At 45.3% G+C, this 25,233-nt stretch overlaps 1 protein-coding gene across 1 annotated transcript in view; it reads right to left on the bottom strand.

Moving 5' to 3' along the window:
* Positions 1-25,233, bottom strand: part of MAP2K5 (mitogen-activated protein kinase kinase 5) — a 1,242,853-nt gene that overhangs the window by 295,830 nt on the left and 921,790 nt on the right. Inside the window, exons 18-19 of the mRNA XM_069222863.1 lie at positions 12,273-12,299; positions 11,894-11,926 (exon numbers count right to left, since the gene is read on the bottom strand). Of these exons, the coding sequence (XP_069078964.1) occupies positions 11,894-11,926; positions 12,273-12,299 (60 nt within the window). The remainder of the gene's footprint in view (positions 1-11,893; positions 11,927-12,272; positions 12,300-25,233) is intronic.

Raw genomic sequence — 25,233 nt, forward strand, 5'->3', positions numbered from 1 at the left:
GAGTGATGCACTGCACACGGCTTGGGAATGCGACTCGGCCACAACCTTCACGCTCAGGCAATGGGCATCTGCCATTTCTGGGCACACTAACATACCCCGCAATTCCAGATTTAGACTTATACAATTTTACATAATACAAAGGGCATATCTCACACCAGCCAGTATAAATAAACACTTCCGCCGCTGTGATGCAGCCTGCCCTAGATGTAAATGTGTGAATGTAGATCTCTTACACATGCTATGGTCCTGCCCCTCCCTGCATAGTTACTGGGCAGCTGTGGTCAACAACTTGACAGTATGTCCCGGACGAGCCATACAGCCTACATGGGAAAGTTGTTCCCTAGGGGTCCCTACCATAAAGCGACCACAAGATTACTAGATTTGGGATTTATAACAGCAAAAAGACTCATGACACGTAGCTGGAGGTCGACGGAGACACCGAATCCGCTGGCCTGGAAACAATCATTTGTGGCATGGGCGGGCGTTGAGGGGGTGGCACTGAAGAGAGAAGACATGCTTGGCCTGCGTAAATATCCATTGTCAAGCAGCTGGGACACCATGATGGCACACTTACAATCTCTGGAGGGGGATCTCCCGGTGGCGGGGCGAATTAGAACCACAGGTCAGCCCAGAGTGTATCAGACGTAGGAGGTAGTGGGTGCAGCTCACTAAAATGCCCTTTGCGCACTCCATTTCGGTTTCAAACAGCTCAGTATGAGGTATGGCGCTTGCTATGCAACAGGGAATCTCCCCATGGCTCGGCGCTACACTGACGCATGCAAACAACATTGAGAGCATCTCTCCATATAAGGGGATACTGCACTACCATCGTCACACACTAGGGAAAAACAATACACTCCATTGTTTATGAATGTTCTTTGTTTACATTTGTTGTTACTCCGGAATCTCCAATTATAAATTGTCTGTTCACACGAAGGCAAGACCAGGGGGATTTGTTGACAGAAAGGTTGACTAGCCAATAGTCCAAGCAGGCATCCAGAGCATTGTTCCTGCATTGTCCGGTAGACCTCCACTAAAATTAGGGCAAAGCTGACTTCTGGTACAAAGACGATCATCAACTTAGGCAGTCTGCTTAACAAACAAATTGAAGACACAGTAAATGTAGAAGCATATGCAAACTCTGTTTGCAGTTCTATGTAAGATGTTTTTGTTATAAATAATTACTGTGCTGCTACAGCTGAAATGTCTAAGTGCCTTGTGAAAATGTTTATAATATCTGAAACACCAATAAAAAGATTCCTGGAAAAAAAAAATGATGCCAGGAACTCCCACTGTCACTCAGAATAGTAATTTCAACATAAGGTTATCCCCCACTCTACAAGGCAAGAAATACTCCACCGTCTGGTGGAGGAGTGGTAGGGACAGGAAGTGTCTTATTTGCTGCAACAAGTGGAAGGGCCCATCCTGAAAATATTACGGTGATCCACACACCTTGTACACACTTTAAGTTCAATGTAATTTACATCTATTTCTTGGCTCTCACACTTGTTTACCACAGATCAGGCCAAAATCTCTTTTGTTTTGTCTATCTGTCCAAAGACACTCCAGTATGGGCAACATCCTTGATAGCAAATTCAACACCCTGCTTGCTGAATTATAACCCATTCATATAGGAGTTTAAGACTACACCCTATTCTTAAATCAGTTTCCGATTACATTCAATAAATGAGAAGCCAACCAGGAAGCCCATGTGGAGCTATCAACTATCAAATAATGGCCTCAAGATCTGGTTATGGGTGTCAATCTATTTAAACAATTCTTGGATGAGGCTGTGTGGATAGATAAGACAGGAGCTGCTGTCTTCCACTGCTGTGAACACTATGACAGTTCCCATCTAGAATTATTTTTACAAACCTTTGCTTTCAATCCTATTAGTATACGTATTAAAAAGTGTTAACTGGTAATAAAACATGCACACCATACGTGTGCGCAGACATTTATTGTTTATATTTTTTATATTCACAATTGAACTCTTTATTGTAGGCTGCCATCATACACACGTTTACGTCATGGCACAACTACACACATTTAGGCATCTGTCACCATGGCAGCCCTCTATACGTGTTCAAGGTTAACATGGCTCTGTCCTTTAATGTAAATATGCGTAGTTAAGCTTAGGTATGTTAAGCTATGATAGTTTAGACTAAGGAATTAATAATGTCTCAAATTCTGCTTTGTTTTTAAAATATTAGGTCAGATCTGTAGCCAAATCTCTTTAAAAGTCTGGGTTTTTTACCATTGATTATGATTTGGAGAGTTCTTCAATAGAGGCCGGTACAAATTCGAGGGGGGCAGGAGAAGGGAGGCGTGCACACACACATGTACAATCACACCCATGCATTCACCTTCAGACACTCATTCACAACACTCACTCACAAATACATTCATACATACATAAACGCACGCACCCAACTGTCAATAAAAACCAACACTTACCTGCTTCAGCTCTCTGGAAGAGAAGCCTTTGTCATGCCAGGAGGGTTGGGGACTACTGCCTTCTCTCACTGGTTGACCTTTGGTCAGCCAATGGGAGGAGGCAGCAGTCCCTACCACACCTCAGAGTAGGATGGAGTCAGAGAGACTGCTGACTCCACCCACTCTGTGACGAGGTGTCAGTGATCGACACTCGGCCCTGGGCACTTCAGGGCTTAAACCTAAATCGCCCTGGTACAAGACTGTCACTGAGAATCTCGCTCGTCTGGAGGGAGAGGACCTCGAAGACCTTTGCTGAGCTGAGGATGTCCCACCCACAGGAGTTGTGACCTCCTCAACCCAGCAAAGTTCAACTCAGGCAGCCAGGAGATTTCACATTTAGCACGTGTCTTGTTCCTTGCTGCCTGACCTGAAAAAAAGAAAGTGTGTCTGTCAGGCTGATCTTTGCTTAGCCTGGCAGACACTCTAAGTCTGAAAGGTACAGGGCATGGCCCTCTGCCCTTACGGACGGGCTGCTGCTGGAGGTCTGTCCCCTTGAGATTACTGCCAGCCAGAGGTAATGCTGCTTTACTGATTCCTTATCCCGACTCTGCCCTAAATCAGAGCGATACATGTGGAGCGCTAGCTGCAGGAGCCAGGAGCAGCTGTGCTCAGACTCCTGTCCTTAGCTGAAACATTTTTCTCTTCTTCCATGGCAGAACTCTGATAATAAACATCCAGATTTGCTTTTTCAAAAGGTATAGTGTGATCCATTTCAAATACTTGACAGGCAGGGATATTTTAGCCTACTAAAATAGTGTAGGGTTTAGACATAGCTTTAGGGTCTAGGATGATATCTAACATGAAAACATGCTTGAAATGTTTTCATTTTATCATTAACAGTAATAATTTTAACTGCAATCCTATTCTCGGTTGTCATTACTGTCCATTTCATTTGCACAAAACTCAGACTTTTAAAATAATCTTTTAAATTTACAAGTCTCCATTTCTTAGTGCAATGTTTGAGTGTACCGTCTGCAAGACAAATTGTTTTGATTACCACTGTGTCCCTGAACTTGTTTAATAGGACTGCTGATATGTAACCTGGAAATGCTGCCTGTGCCAAGAAAAGCTTGGTGGGTTTGTGTTAGGACTGCGATCCATTGGGCATCTCTTAAGTGTGTGCACTGAACTGAGTCTCTGCACTATAGGTTTGAGATTTCACCCCTGCAATTCTAGAAGAAGTCTCCAGAATTCATATGAGAACCATGGGTTTGGTGAGTAGAGAAAGGATGCCCTTTGCCTTGGTGGTAGATCGCCCGAATTCCTTAAAGGATCTGATTGATCATACACAGCAAATAGAATCACAGGAGAAAAGGCACCATTTGAAAAGAAGATGCCACAAACTTTTCAACCAGAAAGGAGAAGGTTTCTCCATCTAAGGCTCTTCTGATGAATCAATGCAAATTGGAAATTTAAGAAATCCTTTTACACTGGAGGAACAAGAAAAGAGACAATAAGAAGGCTTGTAGATTTATTGTGATACAATTGGGCACTTGTTACATAATTGTCCCAAGAGACCTGTAAACTACTTGGCTGGACCTTAAATTGCAAACCCAGGTCGAGCCATAATCTACATAATAGGTTTACCTCTTCCATTACCCATTATTACCAACACTGAGAGGTCTGTTAAAGATCTGGACATTATTGATTGTGGAACCTATGACTGTTTCATGGAGGTATTCATCCTACAAAAGAAACAAATACCTTGTTTCAAAAAGATTTATCAGAAGAAGCCAAAGGAGTTGATGGTGCTGCATTATCAGGTAAAACTGAGAGGGAAACAGAAACGCTGGGCACAGCCACTCAGATGGGACACATCAAAGCTGTGGATATTGATCTAACTTATACACCTGCCTTTACAGTAATTTTTGCAACTAATTGGCTCAAATATAATCTTCGGATTGATTGGGAGGCACTCATATTCATTTCTTCAATCCATTCTGTGAACAACACTGTTTTCCTTAAAAATATATCTCCAGAAATCTGCATCTATCCTACATGGTGGTATTATCAGAACCCGAAACCACAGAAATACAAGAGGTTTATAATGAGTTTGCAGATGTCTTCAACAAGAAAGGTGCAGATACAATGCCTCCTCAAAGACCATATATTTTTACAACTGACTTACACCAGACACTAAGATACTGCTTGGACATATTTATCTGCCAAAAGCCTTAAAGACAATGTAAAGGGGAATTTAAACAAGGGGTTCATCCATTATTCTAAATCACCAGTGATTGCTCCCATATTCTTTGTTCCAAAACCAGAGAGTAGCGCCTCTGCATTGATTACCGTAATCAGATCACTATTCAAACCAGAACACTTTTCCATTCATTTTAGTTCTATTAAGTCAACTTGAAAAGTGCAGAGATTTTTACAAACCTTGATTTAAGAAGCGCCTATAATCATGTTCACACCTAGGAGGGAGGTAAATGGAAGACCACATTTAATACTCAATGTGAGCATTTTAATATCAAGTATTTATATCTGGCTTGTGCAATGTGCTGGCTGCATTTCAGCATTTTATAAATGACTTCTAAACTCCATCGTCATCACCTGCCTGGATGATATATTAATCTTCTCTGCCTCCCTAGAAAATATCAATGCCATGTGAAAATTGTCCAGGAACATTTAAGGGTGTATACTTTAAACCAAAGACTTCATGTTTCTGTGGTCTTATATTTCAGAAGACATATTCATGTGGATGAAAGCAGTAAGTGACTGGCCTACTCCCACTATTGTCAAGCAAACCAGAAGCTCCTGCAATTTTCAAATTTATACTGGCAATTTTATTAGGCACTTTCCACCATTGTTCTTACAACAATTACGCTTGCTAAAAAGGGAATTCCTTTTCACTGGCGCATGAAGTAAGAAAATGTTGTTGTCTATCTAACAGCCTTATCTACTGCTCCCATCCTTCATCATTCAGACCATCCATTACCCTTTATTGTGAAAACAAAAGGTTCCTTTTTTACTATAGGAGCCATCCTTTCATGGCACCCATTAAGCTGGAAGCCTATCCAGTGGAGTATTTTCCATGCACTCTAACAGCAGTTGAACACAACTACACTATTTATGGCCAAGCATTAACAGCTATTTGTGGAACAATCGCCTGCTAAAGGCATTATTTGGAGGAGTATCTTTTCTGATCACTCTCTGGATGGATCATAAACAATTGCGGTATCTAAAATCTATGAAGTGCAAGAACCTTTGACATGCAACTTGGCCATTGTTCTTCTCCAGGCCTCAGTAAATTATCTCATATCATCCTGGTAACCACCATGAGGAGATCGACGCCTTACCCAAAATAACCCAAAGAATCAATTTCAGAAGCTGAACCTCTTACAATTTTGATGCTACAATGGGCCCGAAGGAGAAAGCTAAGATTTTATTAAGAAAGACTCAAAGAAAACAGGAATATATTACAAGAGAAGCATGGATTGAGAAACATCAGGAAATGATTGAGGACCATCAGGAAAAAGAGACAATACCAACACAGATACGTAACACAACTATAAATATTTGATGTCTGACATTTCCTCACAACAGAAGATATTACAAGCATGGCATTCCTATATCAGCTCACCCAGAAGTCCATAAACCCAAATAACATTGCCGGATATCACTTTTTGTGGCATAAGATGACACAACACATTAAGAACTATGCAAGACTTCTACAGCCTTTGTCTAATCTTTGATAACCATAGTCACAAATTTCTATTATTCTGAAACTAACTGGGTCTGGTGAAAATAGTTGTTTTAATAGTTGTCGACTAGTTTACCATTTTAACCCTTTCCATAAGGTAACTTTAAAGTAGCACAGGTTTTCCTTAAAGACATTTTAGGCTACAATGGTTACTACAAGGGTTACTTGAAATAATAGTGACGGATAAAGGGTCTCAATTTATTGCACATAAAAGACTGTTTGCAAAGATTGGGACTTTGTCAGTTTACATCTACCAGTTATCATCTGCAAATAGAAAGTCACGCAGAAAGACCTAATCAAACCTTAGAGCAGTACCTGAGATGTTATCTCACACAATGCAAGACCAAACAGGTACACAGGTTACCTCTGGCTCAAATTGTGCATAACAATTCCCTGTTTTCAGCTTTTGGGTATTATCGATATCATCACTGAATCTGCAGTGAAGTTTTTCCTACCTCAAATAACCCTACTGTGCAAACCTTTTTGCAGAATCTTAATGAGGCCCAAATGTTATTCCTGCAACAACTTCAGAACGCAAAAACAGTTTATAAGAACCTTGCTGATAATCACAGACAGCCCCACCCTTTGTATAAAGTGAGTAATTACATGTTAATTCCTTCAGAGAATCTTTCAATTCCTGTGTATCATTATGTTGTAATCCTTGTTTTGTTGGCCTTTTAAGATTGTGGGCTTAGTAGGCTTGAGAGCAATTAAGTTACCTATTTTCCCATACAGGCATATTCACTCTGTGGCCCATGTTTGCTCTAGCCAACCTCTCCAGTAATGATTAATATGTCCCAAGAGTATGAAGTAGAGGAATAGCTGGACTTTCAAAAAGTTTGAGTTCAGTTGCAATACTTGATGAGATGAAAGGGAGATCATGTCTCAGAATGATCAATGAACTCCACACTGTTTGCAAGAGCTCTGAAATTGTTTAGTAACAAAAAAAACACACTGTTCCCCAGTAACGATACTTTGATGCAAAAAAAAAAAGAATGGTGAATAAAATGTATTCTAAGGAGTTAATGGAAAACAATTAGACACATAGCGGCCCAAAGAATATTAGTGCAAAACAAATGTGCTTGGTGCTCTCTTTTGAGGTGAAATATATTGCTGTTAATTCAATATATAATCGACAAACCTCAGCTACGGCTAACTTTGCAACCGCAGGATGTGGTGTATAGGTGGCCAATAAAGGTAGGACCATCGTTACTTAGAGGACCTAATCTTACTGGTAAAATTGTGTGGGGTAGGGTGCCATCAAGGCAATTATTATGTTCTTGATAAGCTAAAGGTATTTCTAAATATGCGTATGCTCTGTATTGTCCAGGCGCATTTGCAGGTGTATAATGGTGAAATGTATTTGTATTTTCATCAACTGCTGGAAATGTGACCCAAGAATAGAAAAGTTATGTTCTATAAGCTGCATGGGCATCCACCACAAATGTGACTGGACCCCCCTGGGCCGTTAGGTCATTCGCTAATAAATGTGCAGCTAGAGAGTGTCTCATTTTAACCGCTATTTGTACCTGCTGTGGATTCGCCATTGTAGTGATACTATAATTTCAGAGAAGGCACACCAAATAGGGCTTTCCTTTTAAAGTTCAAGCTTGAACAACCTCCAGCTGCAAATAAGATAGCCTACGCAGCTGGGGTGGAAATCCTCATATCACGGACGTCTCCGCATACGGTATTGAGGCGTCATTATATATAATAATGAGACAGAGGTACTCCGGAGGACCTGAAAATTAGAGCCTGACCAAATGTTGGCGGCGCCATGTCGCGTAGGCTCTCAGTATTCTAATGAGAATACTGGATTTTGAGCGGCAGAATCGCTCGCGGTGTGGGAGACTGAGTCCAACCCACTGCGGGTGACACCTGCACCCCAATCTGGGTTTTGTGCCGGCCAACTAGCAGTGCCTCATCTCTACCAAAAGATAGTGATGACTGGGCAGCCGAGCGCATAACATACTAGGCTTCTCAGGGAAGTCGTGGTCACTCAGGTCGCATCCGGTTCTCTCATTTACAATTCAGTCTCATATATAAATGACAAACAGGCAGTATATGTTTCAGTAACGAATTTAATAAAACGACTGCATCTTTGATAGCAAAGCGTGAGCTGCAATAACCAGGATGACACAACATGACAGTATTAAAATTGTGACGAGAAAAATGAAGCATAAAAACAACGCTATCATATTGTCACTATGATCAATGGACTATTTCCTAACTAGATGGCAATTGAGCACAGCATGTTAAGCTCTAATTCTGCCTTTCAGGCTCCCCTGGAAAGACATCAACCCCCATACCTGAGCAAAGGCCTGTGGTCTGCGTTAGCATCTGTAGCAAAGTATTCAGCAATCAGCATATAGACGTGGTTCCCTGGCTGGAATTTCCCTCTAACGTGTAAGGGACAAGGAAGTGTTTATATAATAACACAGCTGATGTTCGGAGAAAATGTTCCTACTTAAGGATGTGTATTTTCTACGAATGTTGGAGACTAAACATCTACCTCGTTCACCGGCAATGTATCAAGCTGCAGCCTTGAATGAAGCACAGAGTGATCAAGAATGTCTTGTTTGAGAACAGAGTGCTGAATTAGGCAAAAACAGTTAGATAGATAAAAATAAAACAAGACCATAAAAGGGCTATTGTAATAATAATAAAGCGAAGCTGAATAAAATATATCTAGGTTAAAGTGCACAGCGGCCTAGTGTGGTAAAATTACGTGCATGGAGCTATAACTAAAATGGCTACACAACACACTCAAGTGATAAATCACGATCAACAAGCACAAGAACAGCACGGCCGACAACAAGTTTTTAACAATCATATATGGTCCATGTTTTCAAAAATGATGTTGTTTTGATCCCAATAAAAAAAAGGTGGGATCATCATCAGGGCTCAGGGGGATACAATGAGCCTGAGAGAGAGATTCTGAAAGGTAATGCAGTTGCTAAAGAAGCGGTCCCTTGTGACAAGCCTCAAGAACAGGGTGGCTATGAATGACCTGAGATGAAAATATGCTGGATACCCATGGGGACCTCCAATCAGCCCACAGTGGAATGTGACCATGTTGTCTAGGTTTCAAGGTTGAGTGACAGAATCCTTAACAGGGCATGAATCAGCCCAAAAATAGAGATGCGCCAGTAGCGCTGACAGGCAGCATGAAGTCCTTTCGAGGCAATGAGCACCCTTTGAGAACTCAACCTTGCACTCAACCTTGAGACCCAGACCCCACACATGCTTTCCACTGCGGGCTGAATAAAGCCTCCCATGGTATCCAGCATATTTCCTGCATTTTTGTTATTTCTTTATCCTCCTCAGTTCCCCTGGAAATTAGGCTCTGTTAGGCAGGGCTCTGGTTGTTTTCCTCTGCCTTTGTGTGTTGCTGCAGAGACTTTCTTCTAATTCTATATGCAAGAGTCCACCGGGTTCCCAGGCAAGGTTTGTGAACGCATTCAGGTAGACACTTACCATCCCTTTCGGTTCTGCAGCTGAATCCTTGAAGCTGGGGACCTAGTCACAACATATCTTGCCACTTGCTTTCATAAGCCACACTCCTTGCACAGATTTTAAGTAATTATTGTATAATTCTTTGGCTAACATGTAATCTGTGGTTATATTTTTTAATTTAATATTCGAAAGCTGGCAACAACTTTGTAGGTGTGATAGCAAGGTAATTAACCATGGAGTGTGTTTGACGGTGAAGGTTACTTTGGGTCCATCATGTAGCCTTACCATAATTTAGAATGGGGAGACTGCCACAAATCAGGTTTAGTATAAGAACAAAATCTGTCATTATTTTTTTCTTCACTTTGTGCATGCATCTCCACTTCTATTCCCCCAGTAAATAGGACATGTAGTGTAGGAGGAGTGAGTAAAAAGACTTTCTGGCTCTGACTAAAGTCACAGACCCGAGACTCCTAGGAGATTTCTGAAGCATTTGACATATGCACGTCATAGTATATTAACTTTACCTTGGCTCTACATCGGGAGTCATTACAGTGTGTGTGTGTGTGTGTAAAATCGCAAATCTTTACATCGCAGTTAAGTTTTAAGTCTTTTACTTTGCAGATTTTGTTTTAATATAGTTTTAAGTGACCTAACCGCAACAGTACATGTGTGTGTCTATACAACTGAATGTTTAAGAGCATCATGTATTGTCCATGTCCACAGGGCTTGATATATACCAGAGCTGTTTATTAAAATATTATACAGAAAATCCCAAGGTTCTAATGGAAGCCATCGAAATCATTAGGATTATTTGGTTTCAACAACTTGCCAGAACAGCACCCATCTCTCTCCTCTTTTCCCCTTGGGAGCGTAATCCTGGTTGACTGAAGACCACCACCAATCCTGAAAAACTAAAACTTTCATGTTCTGACACAAGGGTAGCTAGGAAAGTTTTCAGAGGAGAGAGGAAATCGAGAGTTAGACCCCAGTGAATGACTTACAACAGTCAAGATTGTTGAGGACCAGTGAAGTGATCAATGTCTTGCCTGTGTGGAAAGGGGGTGGGGTATTTTCTGAATATTTAAAACTAAAATAGCTGACTACTATGGCAGTAATGAACTTCTATTGGGGTTGAGAAGTATGTCAAGGTTTCTGACTGGGTTAGATGGGTCCCGAATCTGAGGAGGAAAGCAGATCAGGGTAGATAGAGAGGCAGTAAGATAAATATTTTCCCAAAATGAGTGCAATAAACTGCATTATGGTAACACTTGCGAGTTACAGCACACAGCCGTCAGAAGTGTGATATCAAGTACTATATAAAAACACGTTCTTGCTATTGTAAAATCTATACTGTGGTACTGACACCACTGCCGTTATATTCTTAGTTATCCCTCCTTGAAGTGGTGGGCTTGGATGAAAATGACTGCAGTGCTTCTTTATAGTTGGTGTGTACTATGTGAAATAAACAGACAATGTAAGTAACTATTACCAGTTCACTCGGATGACCTTGCCTCCTTTCGATCAGTAGATGCCATCTGCCAGAATTTAAAAGACTGTACCACCCAAAAGAGGATTGCTAACAAGTAGGACAACAGCAACAACTACATCATTCATGGAGGTTCCACAGTCTAAATGGACAGCGCTATCTATGTGAGTACTTCAGTCTCAAGGGTGATATCTACCTCAGCAGAGCTGCTGTCAAACTGGAACTGTTTTCCATTGAAGGCAGGCTATATATGGGATACATGTGCAATGGTATGCTGGGCAAGAGTTACGTATGGGAATACAACGCATGATGTATGAGGGATGAACTGTAGAGCAACTGCCATGTATAAAAGGCAGTGCGTATGGCTAGCTATGTGGGCATGTATCCGTGATAAATAAGGGAGCATTTTCCGTGAGATGAGTGAAAGAATTTACTTGTGGTAAAGATAAAACAGTATGGCTTGGGTGTAAGAATGTGTAGGGTGTTGGTAGGGGAGCTATCATACAATTATGTGATTTTCCTGAGAACAGCACAGTGTCTGGGGTGAGTTGGGGGGAGGGGAGTTCTGAAGTAGGCAGAGGAATCTGTAGTAAGGAGGGGGAACAGGGCCAGCTCACACTAAACAGCTCAGAACCTGGAGGAGGCAGAAGGCGCCCAAGACGCACCAGCACTTCATTAGGAAACAAAATATAAGCTTTCCACCCCATTAGGGATGACTTTGGGAGCGAAAGCACATAAGACAGACTCACCTCATCAACAATGCACTGCAAGAGCTGGAGCGGCTGCACGGACACATCACACGGGAGGCAGAGGGGGAAGCAAGGGAACAAGTATTAGCCCATATGCATTATTTTACAGTGGATGGGGAGAGACGAGAAAATCATTAGTGCAATAAAAAAACAGCAAGATTAATCAACGGAAGCAAACTCTTATAAAAACACCCAGGCCTCGATGTTCTATTATTTGTAATGGAACCTAATCTAATACAGGCTGTTAAAGGTTTGCCGTTTCTTCAAAATGCAATTTGCTAAGTTTAAAGCAAGTCAGCCAAGCATGCAGCAGTGAGCAGCCATCAGGACAGGGAAAAGTGAAATTCACCCCCCTCCAAAAAAAACTCATAAAGATTACCATTAGAGATCGCTGGTTTTTCTGAATCTGGGTTGGCGGGGAGAGGGAGGGAGAGAGAGAGAAAACATAGGCAATATGTAATTAGCATGTCATAATCAAAACGACTCACTTGGACACATTATGATCAGTGAGAGAAAATTACGGCATGGCTGGTGGCAATTTGTGGGCATGTGTTAACACAATTTACATAATGAAAATACACAAATGTTAATAGCTAACATCTCATTTATGGGCGAAAGTCAGCAGAATGTTAATTTTCGCGCAACACTTTTTACTGCCCTCCAGGTTGTATTAGAAGACGGGAAGCGTTGGGGGGCAGGGAGGGGGCTTGGAGACATAATCCATTTAAAAAAAGAGAGCTGTTTACGATCCCGATATAAATAATGTTTTATACGGCGTCGTTGTGAGCACTGGGCTTAATGTTGCAATCACAGCTAATGTTATGAAGTTCACTCTTTTTTTGAATTAAAAACCGATTTATTTAAAATTGAAATTAAATCATAGTCAGAGATTAGAATATTTGGTGCGCCGCCAAACACCGCAATCATGTGCAGTCGCCTCGCTTTTGCAGTTTGTTTTTCCTGGTGGGTATTTTTGGTGGGGTGGGGAGCGGTTAAAAGAAAACTTTAATTATGAGGTTGAAACTATGAGTTTCGCCTGCGGAATTACTTTCAAAGCTCATTTTGCCCCCCTCCCCATTGAAAAGAGTTTGGCGGCCCACAGAGGTTCGTTCGTAGGCTGCATTTAAATGCCTGGCTGAATTGCAAGGGTGCAAAATACACCTTGAACAATTGCTCAACAGAGGAGATTCATCTACTGGGCACTGAGAAGGGTTTGCTCCGGCAGAGTTAGGGCCTGCCAGTAGATGCCACGGACACTGAAGTCCACTGGAGGGAGTTAAATAAATGGCACCTTTTGTAATCCTCTGCGTTACATGATCTTCCCACCACCAAGGTGACATCAGAGCCAGGACTGGGCTAGTTAGGCTGCTTTAACGACATTGAGGTGGGGAGTTTGCAATAAAGACATTCATTGGAAGCCGTTGTACAATTCGGATTTCTCAGATTTAATGAACTTATCCTTGTTAGGTTTGACGTTAGCCCAGGCCTTTTGGTTTTTATCAAAATTATATATAATATACTTAATTATAGGGAATTTCAGCCAGCTCTTCACCCGTTGGTCTGTTTTCGTTTCATTCATGTTTTTTTCTGCCCTCTGCAGCATACTGCATGAGGCAATGAATCAGCCCCACTTCAGTCGCTGGCTAACTTTATTCTGAGTGACCACATTCTGCTCTTTCATAAGGAACACATCTGCGCGCAAAGAAGTCCCTTCAATCATAGGGACTGCTATGGCAATGCGTGCTTTTTGAGACCCAAAAGTATTTTTTTCCCATTTTTATTTAAACATTGCCAAAGGGTTGGCAGTTCTTACAAGGTTTTATAAAATTAGGGTAAAACAAACAGTGACAAAGACAAAAAGCCAGAAGCCAACACCAGACTGACTGGCTTCGTCACTGCTTGTTAGTGTTGGGTGTTGGCAGAGGAAGCAACGTGATACCCTTAATTACTTATCTATTTTGACATATCTGAGGACTAATTTGCCAGTGGGTGAGCACCATGAATGCTTAGGGAGAAATGGATGAGTAGGATAGGGGTATGGGAAGTGTGACATGGTCATCGATGACCCCACCACCTTCTCTGGGAATGGGCACATGATGAGCACAGTTGTGCATGAGTAGCTGGGACCTGAGAGTCCTACAGCCCTAGGCTCAGTGTGCTTAAGGAACAGGTCACTCAAAGTACACAATGCAGCAGAGCAGGGGTCTCCAACCTTTTTTTCTAAGAACAGCTACTTATGTTCATTGATAATCATACCAAACGACTAATATTTTCAGTGTGGTAAGAGTGACCACGTCATACCAGATCGTATTATTGGCCACATCATGCAAAATTACCAGCAGTGTTTGCCTCAGTACTTACGGCACAATTGTCATCAGTAATGTGAAATTGGCTTTATCAATTTGGAAGGGATCAGGATAATACGTGACAGCAATCGCTGCATTGCCCCTGGCATCAAGTTTATACTTTTAGTAACGCCTCATGGTCTATCACTTAAATACCAGCTCTAAATATATTTTGGATATCCAGCCATTTGTCTCCAAACATCAGCTAAGCGTGTATGAGTTTTGAAAACATGACATATTTCTATCTCAAATACATGCTTTTCAATTTTAGGTTACATATATTAATTCAACTAAGCAAAAGCTTCTACTTTAGTGTTATGGGCTGCACACAGGCAAGTGATGCACAAGCAGATGGAGAGCTACCAGTAGCTCACAAGCAACTTGGAGAAGCCTGAACTAGAGTATAAACTTGTAGTTTGTGTTTCCATTCAGAGGGAACATTGCCGAGCAGCTATGGCTTAACTGTTTTTTTTATTAGTACAGGATAAAGGCTATTTGACATGTGGTCCATCCCCTTCTGTAAATGGCACAGCAAGAAAAAAACACAATGCTGTAGAATACACCCAAAGTAGCTAGCAGTGGTTCAGGTTAATGCACATTTTTCTATCCATCACTTTTTTTGTTGCTATGTAAGTCACCGTAAGTGGAGCAGGTATCCCCTGTTACTTACCCGTGGTGACAATCTTGCTGGTGGAACTCTATCTACCTGCAGATCCCTCATCTGTAGAACAACCCCAGGCATCAGATTGGATCCACAAGACCTCAATGCTCTCCCACTGCCAGTAGTGGGCACTGACTTTGTTAGGAGGCCAGAAGTGGCGTCACGTGACTACACTGAAGCCATATTGCGCCTGACTCAAGACAATGTCTGCTTCCAATAATTTTTTTCAAGCCTTCGATGTGAGCGGACGGACTGACAACAACGAAGTTTTGCAGTACCCAAATATAAACTGGGATCTTACTAGCTTTCCCAATAACACATCCATCAAAAGGGGAGGCAAGGTGGTCAGTGAGGTATCTGCAGTAGATGGATTATCCACCAGAAAGATCATTAACCAAGGTAAATAACTTTTTCTTCTGATGGATACGTCTACCTGCAGATTCCTCACTAGTAGAACAGATTCCTGAGCAATGGCTTGACCCTGGAAGAGGGAGGGTAGATGGATGGCTAGGCAAAGAACTCCTGCAAGGGAAATCTAGTGAAGTGGATATCCCTACATACGTCAGAATCCAAGCAATATTGCTTGACAATGGTGTGTGGGGACACCCACATGGGCATCCTGCAGATCTCCGCGATGGGAACACCTCAGGCTTGGGCAGTAGTGCTGACTTTAGTCATGGTTGAATGGGATCTGATCCCTTCTGAAGGGTCCAGCTTGGCCAAAGCATAACAGCTCTTGATGCAGAGGACAATCCATCTTGAAAGGTTTGTTTCTGCACTGAATTGCTTTTTTTGGCATCACAGTATCTGATGGAGAGATGGCCATCCAGTCCTAGGTGCACTCTAGATAGTAGCAGACCACCCGCCGAGGATCAACCCTATGAACCTGCACCTCCTCCTTAGTGGAATGGGGTGAGGGTTAAAAAGTTGGAAGGGTGATGGACCGACCCAGATGGAAAGGGGTCTCCACTTTTGATAGGAGAGCAGCGCTGGTTCACAACACCAGTTAGTACGAGTAAAAATACGTAAAAGAAGGATGGGAACTAAGAGCCTGCAACTTGCTCACCTATCTGGCTGAAGTGATAGCCACAAAAAAAAACAGTTTTGAGAGTAAACATTCTTAAAGAGCAACTATGAGGAGCTCAAACTGAGTCCCCATAAGAAGTCAAAACCAAGTTATGGTCCCGCTGGGGCATGTTCATCAACCCCTCCAGACAATGCATCACAATGCGGGATATATAAAGAGATTGCTGATCTGGCATATAGAGGAATGCTGACAACGCAGCTAACTACCTTTTGACAGTGAGTATGCCACAAACCCTCAGGGCAAGGGAAAATATATATTACAGGACCTGTGAGAGTCCGGCCTGCAAGGGATCTATATGTTTGTTCACACACCATGCAACAAAGTTTCAGAGCGTAATAGAATGGGTGCGCTGGAGTGAAGTCTTAGCACAACTTCAATCAAGGTCTAGACAGATTGTGTTTGAGGGGGTACTGGAGTCAGCAAGAGCTTGATCTCTGGCACTGGCAACGTCAGGACCAGCACTGATGAAGAAGGAACCGGTGTAGGTGTTGGAACCACAGTGGAAGTCAGCAGCAGAGTTGGTGCAGAACCAGTGGAGAGTTTAAGGGGATCAAATGGCTTTGAGGGTGGACCCTCCAGTGGTGACACGAATGGAGGCCCCTGCGGATCCTTTGGGCCTGAAGATATACTAGAGGGAGCCAGGAGAGTACCAAAAATACACAGCATGGTCTCCCTAAAGAACTCAACCTGCAAATGGCCTTGACTGAGTGGCACCTTGGTGTCCTACCAACTTCTCTTTAGACAGAGAGTGGAGGGATGGTTCTGCTTTTTCTTTGATTTTGACTTTGACTTACCAGATGACTGACTGTGAAAAAGTCATGCCGCTGGAGCAGCCTTGAGAGCATGAACGGGTCAACTTGCACTGGGACTTGCACTATGGTATCAAATTCTTTCAGTATTCAGCCACATACAGCTTCGCCTTTGAGTGTAAGAGGGTGCATTATTTTCTCATTTTGGAGTCGTGCCCCGAGCCAAAGTAATGAGGCAGACCTTGGGCGGGTCCATCACCAACAGTGTTTCCGACAATGGCAGCACAGTTTTAGCCCTGTAGTCTTTGGTGAGGACATCATTCCCTTGCACACTTGTAAAAAAAAGAAAAATTGAAAGGATTTGTCAAATGACTAAAGGCAGAGTGGAGCTTTGGATCCATGTTTGAAGGCACAGAAAGAAAAGAATTGATGTCAGCGCACAGAGGTGGCACCCATACGCTGAACCTAGCTGCCACTTTCAGAGTAGAACAAGGTCAACGCTGAGTTGCAAGACTTCACCTAGCGGCACGCAGGAGCACTGATGTGAAAATGTCCGGATCGAGTTTTGCGCTGGGGAAATATTCTAAAGGTGACAAAACTTCGAGTATCGAATAGAAAATGGATGTTAGATTATAAACAGCAAAAAGTGATCCAACATCTTAGACTGCCCATTGAGAAATGAAATCTCAAAGGTACATAAGAATAACAACACAGCTCAGGATACACAGCCACAAGTGCACGCTTCAAGTATACATAAGACGAAACACACACAAAATATCCCAATTTATAATTTGTGGTCCTAAATGCACATCTTATGGCCTAATCCACAAAATGTGTTGCACATGCTACATGGCACATTAAACTGTGAACTTCAGATTCCAATAAATAAGTTAAATTTAAAGAAAAGCAGACTACCATCTGCATCTATTTCATGTGTTGTGCCTTTGCTGGCTACCCATCATCACACAGAGATTGCAAAGCTCTCTAAGGTCCGCATATGGAAACTCTTTGTAGCCGACAAGTAACACTGCTTTTGAAGGCATGAGCCTGTATTCTGAAATATATTTCTACTGAATACGGCTGAGGATTGTAAAATCAACGTAACCTGTGGAACAACTCTGCTTTCTATGTCCCAAGCCCCTTGGATCTCTGTAATTTGTGGGGCTTTTCTGATGTGCTGGACAAGACCTTAAAATATCTGTGTAACATCCGAAATATATTTTCATGATTAGTATTTACTTGATGGGATAGCCCGAGGACCATAAGCTATCAGGCTATTAAACAATTATTTGTAAAGTATTGTTTGATGTGTAAGAGCGTCACATGTAAAGCACAGGGACGTGTTAGAAGTAATATTTCTGACCGTGTTTGGCTTGCACCATTTATGGTCCACACCATTTCCCCAGATAAGTTCTATTTCTTTTGCTAGGAGTCAGGGAGGGCTCTAGGATGCTAACATTATCGATGTTTTAACCATTTTGCATGCAATATCTTCCCCGTGAAGCCACCATCAGGTTGGAGATTACAAAACACAGTCAAGAGTCCTACACAATGCAGGTATTGCAGCTCTGAATCCAGAGGCCTACTTTCCAAGACTTCTTATGTGAATCAAAGGTGGCTTATGATTAAGTCGACCGCATAGAAAAAGCTTTCACTTAATGTTTCACCATACAAGAGGTTGCAGCGGTCCTACAATATTTTCAGTACCTCTGCAATCCGAAATTTACTTATTTTCTCAATTAGCAAAATCGACAATACCATTCTGTGCAGTAACACCAGGGAGACCCCGAGCCACTACTCTATTAGCCATAGTTCTGCAGTTTTGTTTGGTAACACGCGTGGGTCGCATTCATAAGATTTTTAAAGATTTATTTCACATAACTAAGCTTTGCATTAAAAAATAACATTTATATATCCTGGCATCAACCGTTGTACAATGATCAGAGGGTAAGGAAGCTTCGCGTGGCTGTTTCTTTTATGTATCAATTTAGTTTTGTTATTAATAATGTATTTGAAACATATAGGCTAACCATGAAGTGTATGGCATAGGGTCAATGCTGCACATAACACACGCTTGGTACACCTAAAGGAGTTGTATCTGTGATGGCATCAATGATGCTTCATAATACTCTGAGCTACTGTGTATTTTCTTTCAGGCCATCAATGATTTCATTTGGGATGTAATCAGTGATGCCATAAATTATGTCATAGAACATGTCATGAGTGATGTAATATGTGAGGTCAGAAGCAGTGCATGCATGGGAGCAAGTCATAGTTAGCTCTGCTACAAATAACTGATGAATGCCTGTGGTTTTGTGAGTTCAAAATGTTGACTGGATCTAGTACAATGGGCCCTCAGACCTCCCATGGGCTTCTTCCTGTCTGGAGCACAGCAGATCCTAATGCAGGGGGCTAACCACCTCGACAAGGTTCTTTTCTGCAAAGCTATCCCCTTCTTTGTTGCAGAGAACCACACAAAAAGTTATTTGTTCACTGAATGGTACTTGGTACGATCTCTGTAGAAGCTGAAAGTCCTTTGGGGTTCCACCTGATGGAGCCTCTCCGCTTTTGAGGGGTGAAGGGGAACAAAGAATACTTGCACAGAGAAAGATTGCCTAACGTGGAAGGGAGTCACGAATTTTGGTAAGAAGGCCGTCCGAGTCCTCAGCACTAGTTTATTTAAAAGACATAGGGGGTCATTCTGACCTCGGCGGTAAAAGGCGCTTACCGCCGGTCAGAAGCCCGCCATAACACCGCCGCGGCCGCGGTAAACCGCCACGGTCATTCTGACCCGCAACTGCCAAACCGCCGAAAACCCGACATCCTCAATAATCCGCCACACCAAAGGTCAGCGAAAAAATGGCGCTGACCAAACCTCCACCGTCACGCCAACAGAAATACGCCCATACCATTCCGACCCACAAATCCACGCGGCGGTCTTTCAAACGCGGTATTCCATTGGCGGTACACACCGCCGCGGTCAAAATACACACACACATAGAAAACACAGCCACATTGGTCACTTCGAAATACACACACCTGATACACATACTAACACCACTCCCACACACCCAACACAATATAAAACACACACCCACATCACCCACAAGCCCCTACCACCCGAAATCATTGACGAAGGCTATAGACAGAGCACAGAATAGCGAATCCCACAACACAGAGGCACACAACACCATCACCCACACAGAATCCACGCACCAAACACCACACACCACCACACGCACCACACATCACCACAAACGCCACCCCACACCTCAACCACACCACCCCATGGCACCCCAAAGACACCCCAGGTTCAGTGACGCCGAACTCAGGGTCATGGTGGAGGAAATAGTCCGTGTAGAGCCCCAGCTCTTCGGGGCACAGGTGCAGCACACCACAATTGCCAGGAAGATGGAGCTATGGCAAAGGATAGTAGACAGGGTCAACGCGGTGGGACAGCATCCACGCAATCGGGAGGACATCAGGAAGAGATGGAACGACCTACGGGGGAAGGTGCGTTCCATGGTATCAAGGCACAACATAGCGGTGCAGAAGACTGGCGGCGGACCCCCACCTACTCCCCCTGAATTTACCGCGTGGGAGGAGGAAGTCTTGCACATCCTGCATCCTGAGGGCCTCGCTGGAGTAGGCGGAGGAATGGACTCTGGTAAGGCAAATCTTCACTACTGCTTCCCACCCCCACCCCACCTGCATGCCAAAACATACCCCCACCCTCACCCCCTCCCCCATCACACCAACCCCTAGCAAAAGCCTCACCATCACAACCCACCCATCCCAACACCAAGCCCCGCATGCGACCCCAAAGCATGGACACCCATCACCAAAGCATGCCCACTGCACACACACATCACCCCCACAAGCCACCCTCACAAAAGCCCCCACAAGGAAATGCCTGCACATGGGTACACGGACACCCACCCATCACACGAAATCCCACACACAGAAGCAATAACCATACCTTTATACCCCTGCAGGACCCGAACACCACCACACCGCCACGGAGGGTCCAGAGACGTCCATCCCACCCCCAGAAGAGGCCCCCAGCGATGACAGCAGCTCTGTCTCCCTGGAGCCAGACGACCAGCCCGGCCCATCGGGGACCTCAGGACAGTCGGTTCCCCACAGACAGCCACAGGCTACACCAGACCCAACCCCCTCTGGGAACACCAGCACAGCTCCCACCCAGCGGGCCCATGCCTCTGTCTCCAGGGCACGTCAATCAGAGGTGTGTCCACCACTACAAGGCACCCAGGTTGACCCACCACCCCAACAACAACAGGGACCTGGGGGCAGTGGTAGTGGGCACACCGGCCAGGGAACAGAGGCCCAGGAACGCAGGGGAACTGGAAGGGCTGCTGTGCGACAGGGGGGGGACAGGCCCGGGGAACCGACTCTCCAAGAGGCCCTCTCCACCATCATGGGAGCATACCACCGCTCCCAGGAGACGATGGCGACAGTACTGGCCCGGTTCCAGGAGATCCAGGAACTGCAGAAGGAACGGTACATGGGGTTCAGGGAGGAACTGAGGAACATCGGTTCCGCAATGGAGACCATCGTCCTGGCCCTTACCCAGATCGTCACCACATTGCGGGACCATGTGGCACCCCAAAGGGCCCCTGTCACTAGCCCAGGACAGGAACAGCCTACCACCTCTGCCGGCGCTAGTGGACAGGAGGCCCCCACACAACGACAGGCCACCAGAACCCCACCTCCTGCAGAAGAAGAACCACCCCGCAAGCGGAACCTGAGATCTCACAAGAAGACAGAGTAGGATTGCAAGACCCCCGCCAGCCTAAGATACCCCCTGTCATCCCACTGTCCCACATTGTCACCCTGTCCAACCTTGAACTGCCCCTGCTCCATCCTTCCACAGGCATATGGACAATGCACCTGTGCGACTGAGAACTGGACTCTGCCATGGACATTACTCCACCCCCACCCATCCCCGCTTCCCAATCATTTACCTATATCTAGCACTTTAAATAAATCACTTATTCCACTTAAATAAACAGGAGTCTGCTTGTATTCTTAACAAATGTATTACACATAACGGTTCAATAATGTCCAGTTACTTTGTGATGACAACATACCAATTTCAATAAGCTTTAGTCCATGGGCAAACAAAGCTGAAGTCAGGCAGTGGGTCATACAGCTCTGAAAAGGGAAGGGAAAGTCACAAATCAGTTAACAGGAACTGGGGGGAAACACAGACAGTGGAGACGCATGAGGCCTCAAGTAAATGTAAATTGGGGTGGCTGTTTCTTACCTGTGTGCTACTGAAAGTATTGTTGTATGACTGTATCCCTGTTGTCCGTGTCGTCCCCGTCGTCTTCCTCTTCTTCACTCTCCACAGGCTCCACAGCTGCAACAACACCACCATCTGGACCATCCTCCTGCAGAAAAGGCACCTGGCGTCGCAATGCAAGATTGTGAAGCATACAGCAGGCCACGATGATCTGGCACACCTTCTTTGGTGAGTACATGAGGGATCCCCCTGTCATATGCAGGCACCGAAACCTGGCCTTCAGGACCCCGAAGGTCCTTTCTATGATCCTCCTAGTTCGCCCATGGGCCTCATTGTACCGTTCCTCTGCCCTTGTCCTGGGATTCCTCACTGGGGTCAGTAGCCACGACAGGTTGGGGTAACCAGAGTCACCAATTAGCCACACACAGTGTCTCTGTAGCTGTTCCATCACATAAGGGATGCTGCTATTTCGCATGACATACGCGTCATGCACTGACCCAGGGAACTTGGCATTTACATGGGAGATGTACTGGTCAGCGAAACAGACCACCTGGACATTCATCGAATGATAACTTTTTCTGTTTCGGTACACCTGCTCACTGTCTTTGGGGGGGAACCAAAGCCACATGGGTCCCATCAATGGCCCCAATGATGTTGGGGATATGTCCAAGGGCATAGAAATCACCCTTCACTGTAGCCAATTCGCCCACCTCAGGGAAAATAATGTAGCTCCGCGTGTATTTCATCAGGGCAGACAACACTCTGGACAAAACCTTTGAAAACATAGGCTGAGACATCCCAGATGATATGGCCACTGTTCTCTTAAACGACCCACTTGCCAAAAAATGGAGTACTGACAGAACCTGCACCAGAGGGGGAATCCCTGTGGGTTGGCGGATGGGGGACATCAGGTCTGGCTCCAGCTGGGCGCACAGTTCAAGTATAGTGGCTCGGTCAAGTCGGTATCGAAGTATATTATGTCGTTCTTCCATTGTCGACAGGTTCACCAGCGGTCGGTACACGGGAGGATTCATCCTTCTCCTCGCAAGTCCCAGCGGACGGTGCCTAGGAAGGACAACATGGAGCACAGAGTCAAGCAACCCACAGGTTCGTTCACACAGCTTGCACAGTACACGAATCGCTATGCATTAAAAGGCTTGTATGAGTGGCAATGCAAGGCCTAGGCCTGTGTGACGCAGTAGAAATCATGCCATGTGGGCCCTTGAAATGGCGGCTGCCTGACCTGTGAAGTGTGACAGTGGGATGTGAGGTCACTGCGCTGGCGTGGCACACCGTGGCGGTAGGAGACCGCGGCGCAAAGCAGCATTGGTTAACATTGAACCCTATGGGTCTCAGGAGCCAATGATGATGTGCGCCGGCGGTCGCGGTACGCACCGCCGCGGGCGTGACCACCATTTTCTATCTGATTAATCACTCGAGACCTGATCATCCACAGGAGAGAACCTATACTGCAAGTGCTGCTGTGACCTCGGTCTGGGAGATACAATGGCTGCTGCAACTGGGGAAAGGGCCCCTGCCTTCACTTCCGAAGAATTGGATAAACTTGTTGATGGGGTCCTCCCCCAGTATGCGCTACTCTACGGTCCTCCAGACCAACAGGTTAGTACACAGGGTGCACGCTGAATGGGCTATGCCTGTGTTGAGTGGGGTGTATGTAAGATGGTGGGGAGGGGAGCGAATGAGGAGTGCAACGCACGACAGATGGGAACATGTGCCACATGGCAAGGTTGGGAGGGGGGGCCACTCACATCTACCATGCTGAAAAGTGATGATATTTCCTTTCCCACCCTGTACATGTCAAATAGGTCAGCGCCCATCAGAAGGTCGACATTTGGCGTGCCATCGCCAAGGACGTCCGGGCCCTGGGGGTCCACAACAGACGGGGCACCCACTGCCGAAAGAGGTGGGAGGACATCCGCCGTGGGACCAGAAAGACCGCCGAGTCTCTGCTGGGGATGGCCTCCCAACGTAGGAGGGGTGCCAGCCGCCAATTGACCCCCATGATGTCCCGGATCCTGGCGGAGACCTACCCCGATTTGGATGGACGCGTGAGGACATCACAGCAGAAACAATGGGGTGAGTATCAGCACATTCTGCTATCTTTGCGCGCAGTGGAGGTGTCTGGGTGGGGGAGGAGGGCTGTGGGTAACTCAAGGCCAGGGCGCTTTCTGTAGGCTAGTCCCCTCCGTTAGCCATGGCCCTGTGCCCCCGCCCCCACCTCTGTAGGGTGCCAAGTACAGCTATCCATGGTCCGCCATCACCCATGTGTGCATTTGTCGTACATAGACCTGTAGGCCTAGTCACAAGAACTGAGTAGTGTACCCCGATTGCGCAGCGTAGTTCAGGGGGCTTCTGTGTCTGTCCTCTCCGCCAACGGTGTTGCCAATGCATGCACTCAACCTGTCTTCATTTCTCCCCCCCACCCATTTTCTTTTTCTTCCTGTGCATGTGTGCATTAGCATCATCAGGCGGAGGAGAAGTGGCATCGGCGCACGAGGGAGCTGCATCTCACATGGCCCCGGAGGGCCATGCAACGGACTCCGAGTTCAGCAGTGAGAGGGCGAGGGGAGCTCCACAACGGGGACCCGTGGAGACGTCAGCGACACCGACACGTCCTCGGAAGGGAGCTACCTTGCGGTGGCGGCAACATCCGTGCCCACCACAACTACAGGTACAGCCGCCACCCAGCGCACCAGCTCCGCCCTCCAAGCAGCCCCTCAGCGTTCGCCCCGTGCCCGCTCGCACACCAAGGCGGGCATCTCCTTCGCCCCAGGCACCTCAGGCCCTGCCCCAGTTACCCCTGCTGCCCTCAGTGAGGAGGTCATTGACCTCCTTCGGACGCTCATTGTTGGCCAGTCTACCCTTTTGAATGCCATCCAGGGGGTGGAAAGGGAGGTGCATCTGAGCAATGCATACCTGGAGGGCATTCATTCGGGTCAGGCTGCCCATCAGCGATCGTTCAACGCTCTGGCCTCAGCACTGACGGCAGCCATTGTCCCTGTCTCCAGCCTCCCTCTTCTAACTCCCTCTATCCAGTCCCAGTCTCCTGTTCCTCAGCCTATCCCATCCACACCATCAGACCAGCCTGCACACACCTCAACACCCAAGGGCAGCTCATCCAGACATAAGCACCACAGATCCCACAAGCATTCACACAAACAACATCCAGATGCAGACATGCCAACAGTCACTACCACCTCTGTGTCCCCCT

Source organism: Pleurodeles waltl, chromosome 3_1 (assembly GCF_031143425.1).
Source record: "Pleurodeles waltl isolate 20211129_DDA chromosome 3_1, aPleWal1.hap1.20221129, whole genome shotgun sequence".
Lineage (NCBI taxonomy): Eukaryota > Metazoa > Chordata > Amphibia > Caudata > Salamandridae > Pleurodeles > Pleurodeles waltl.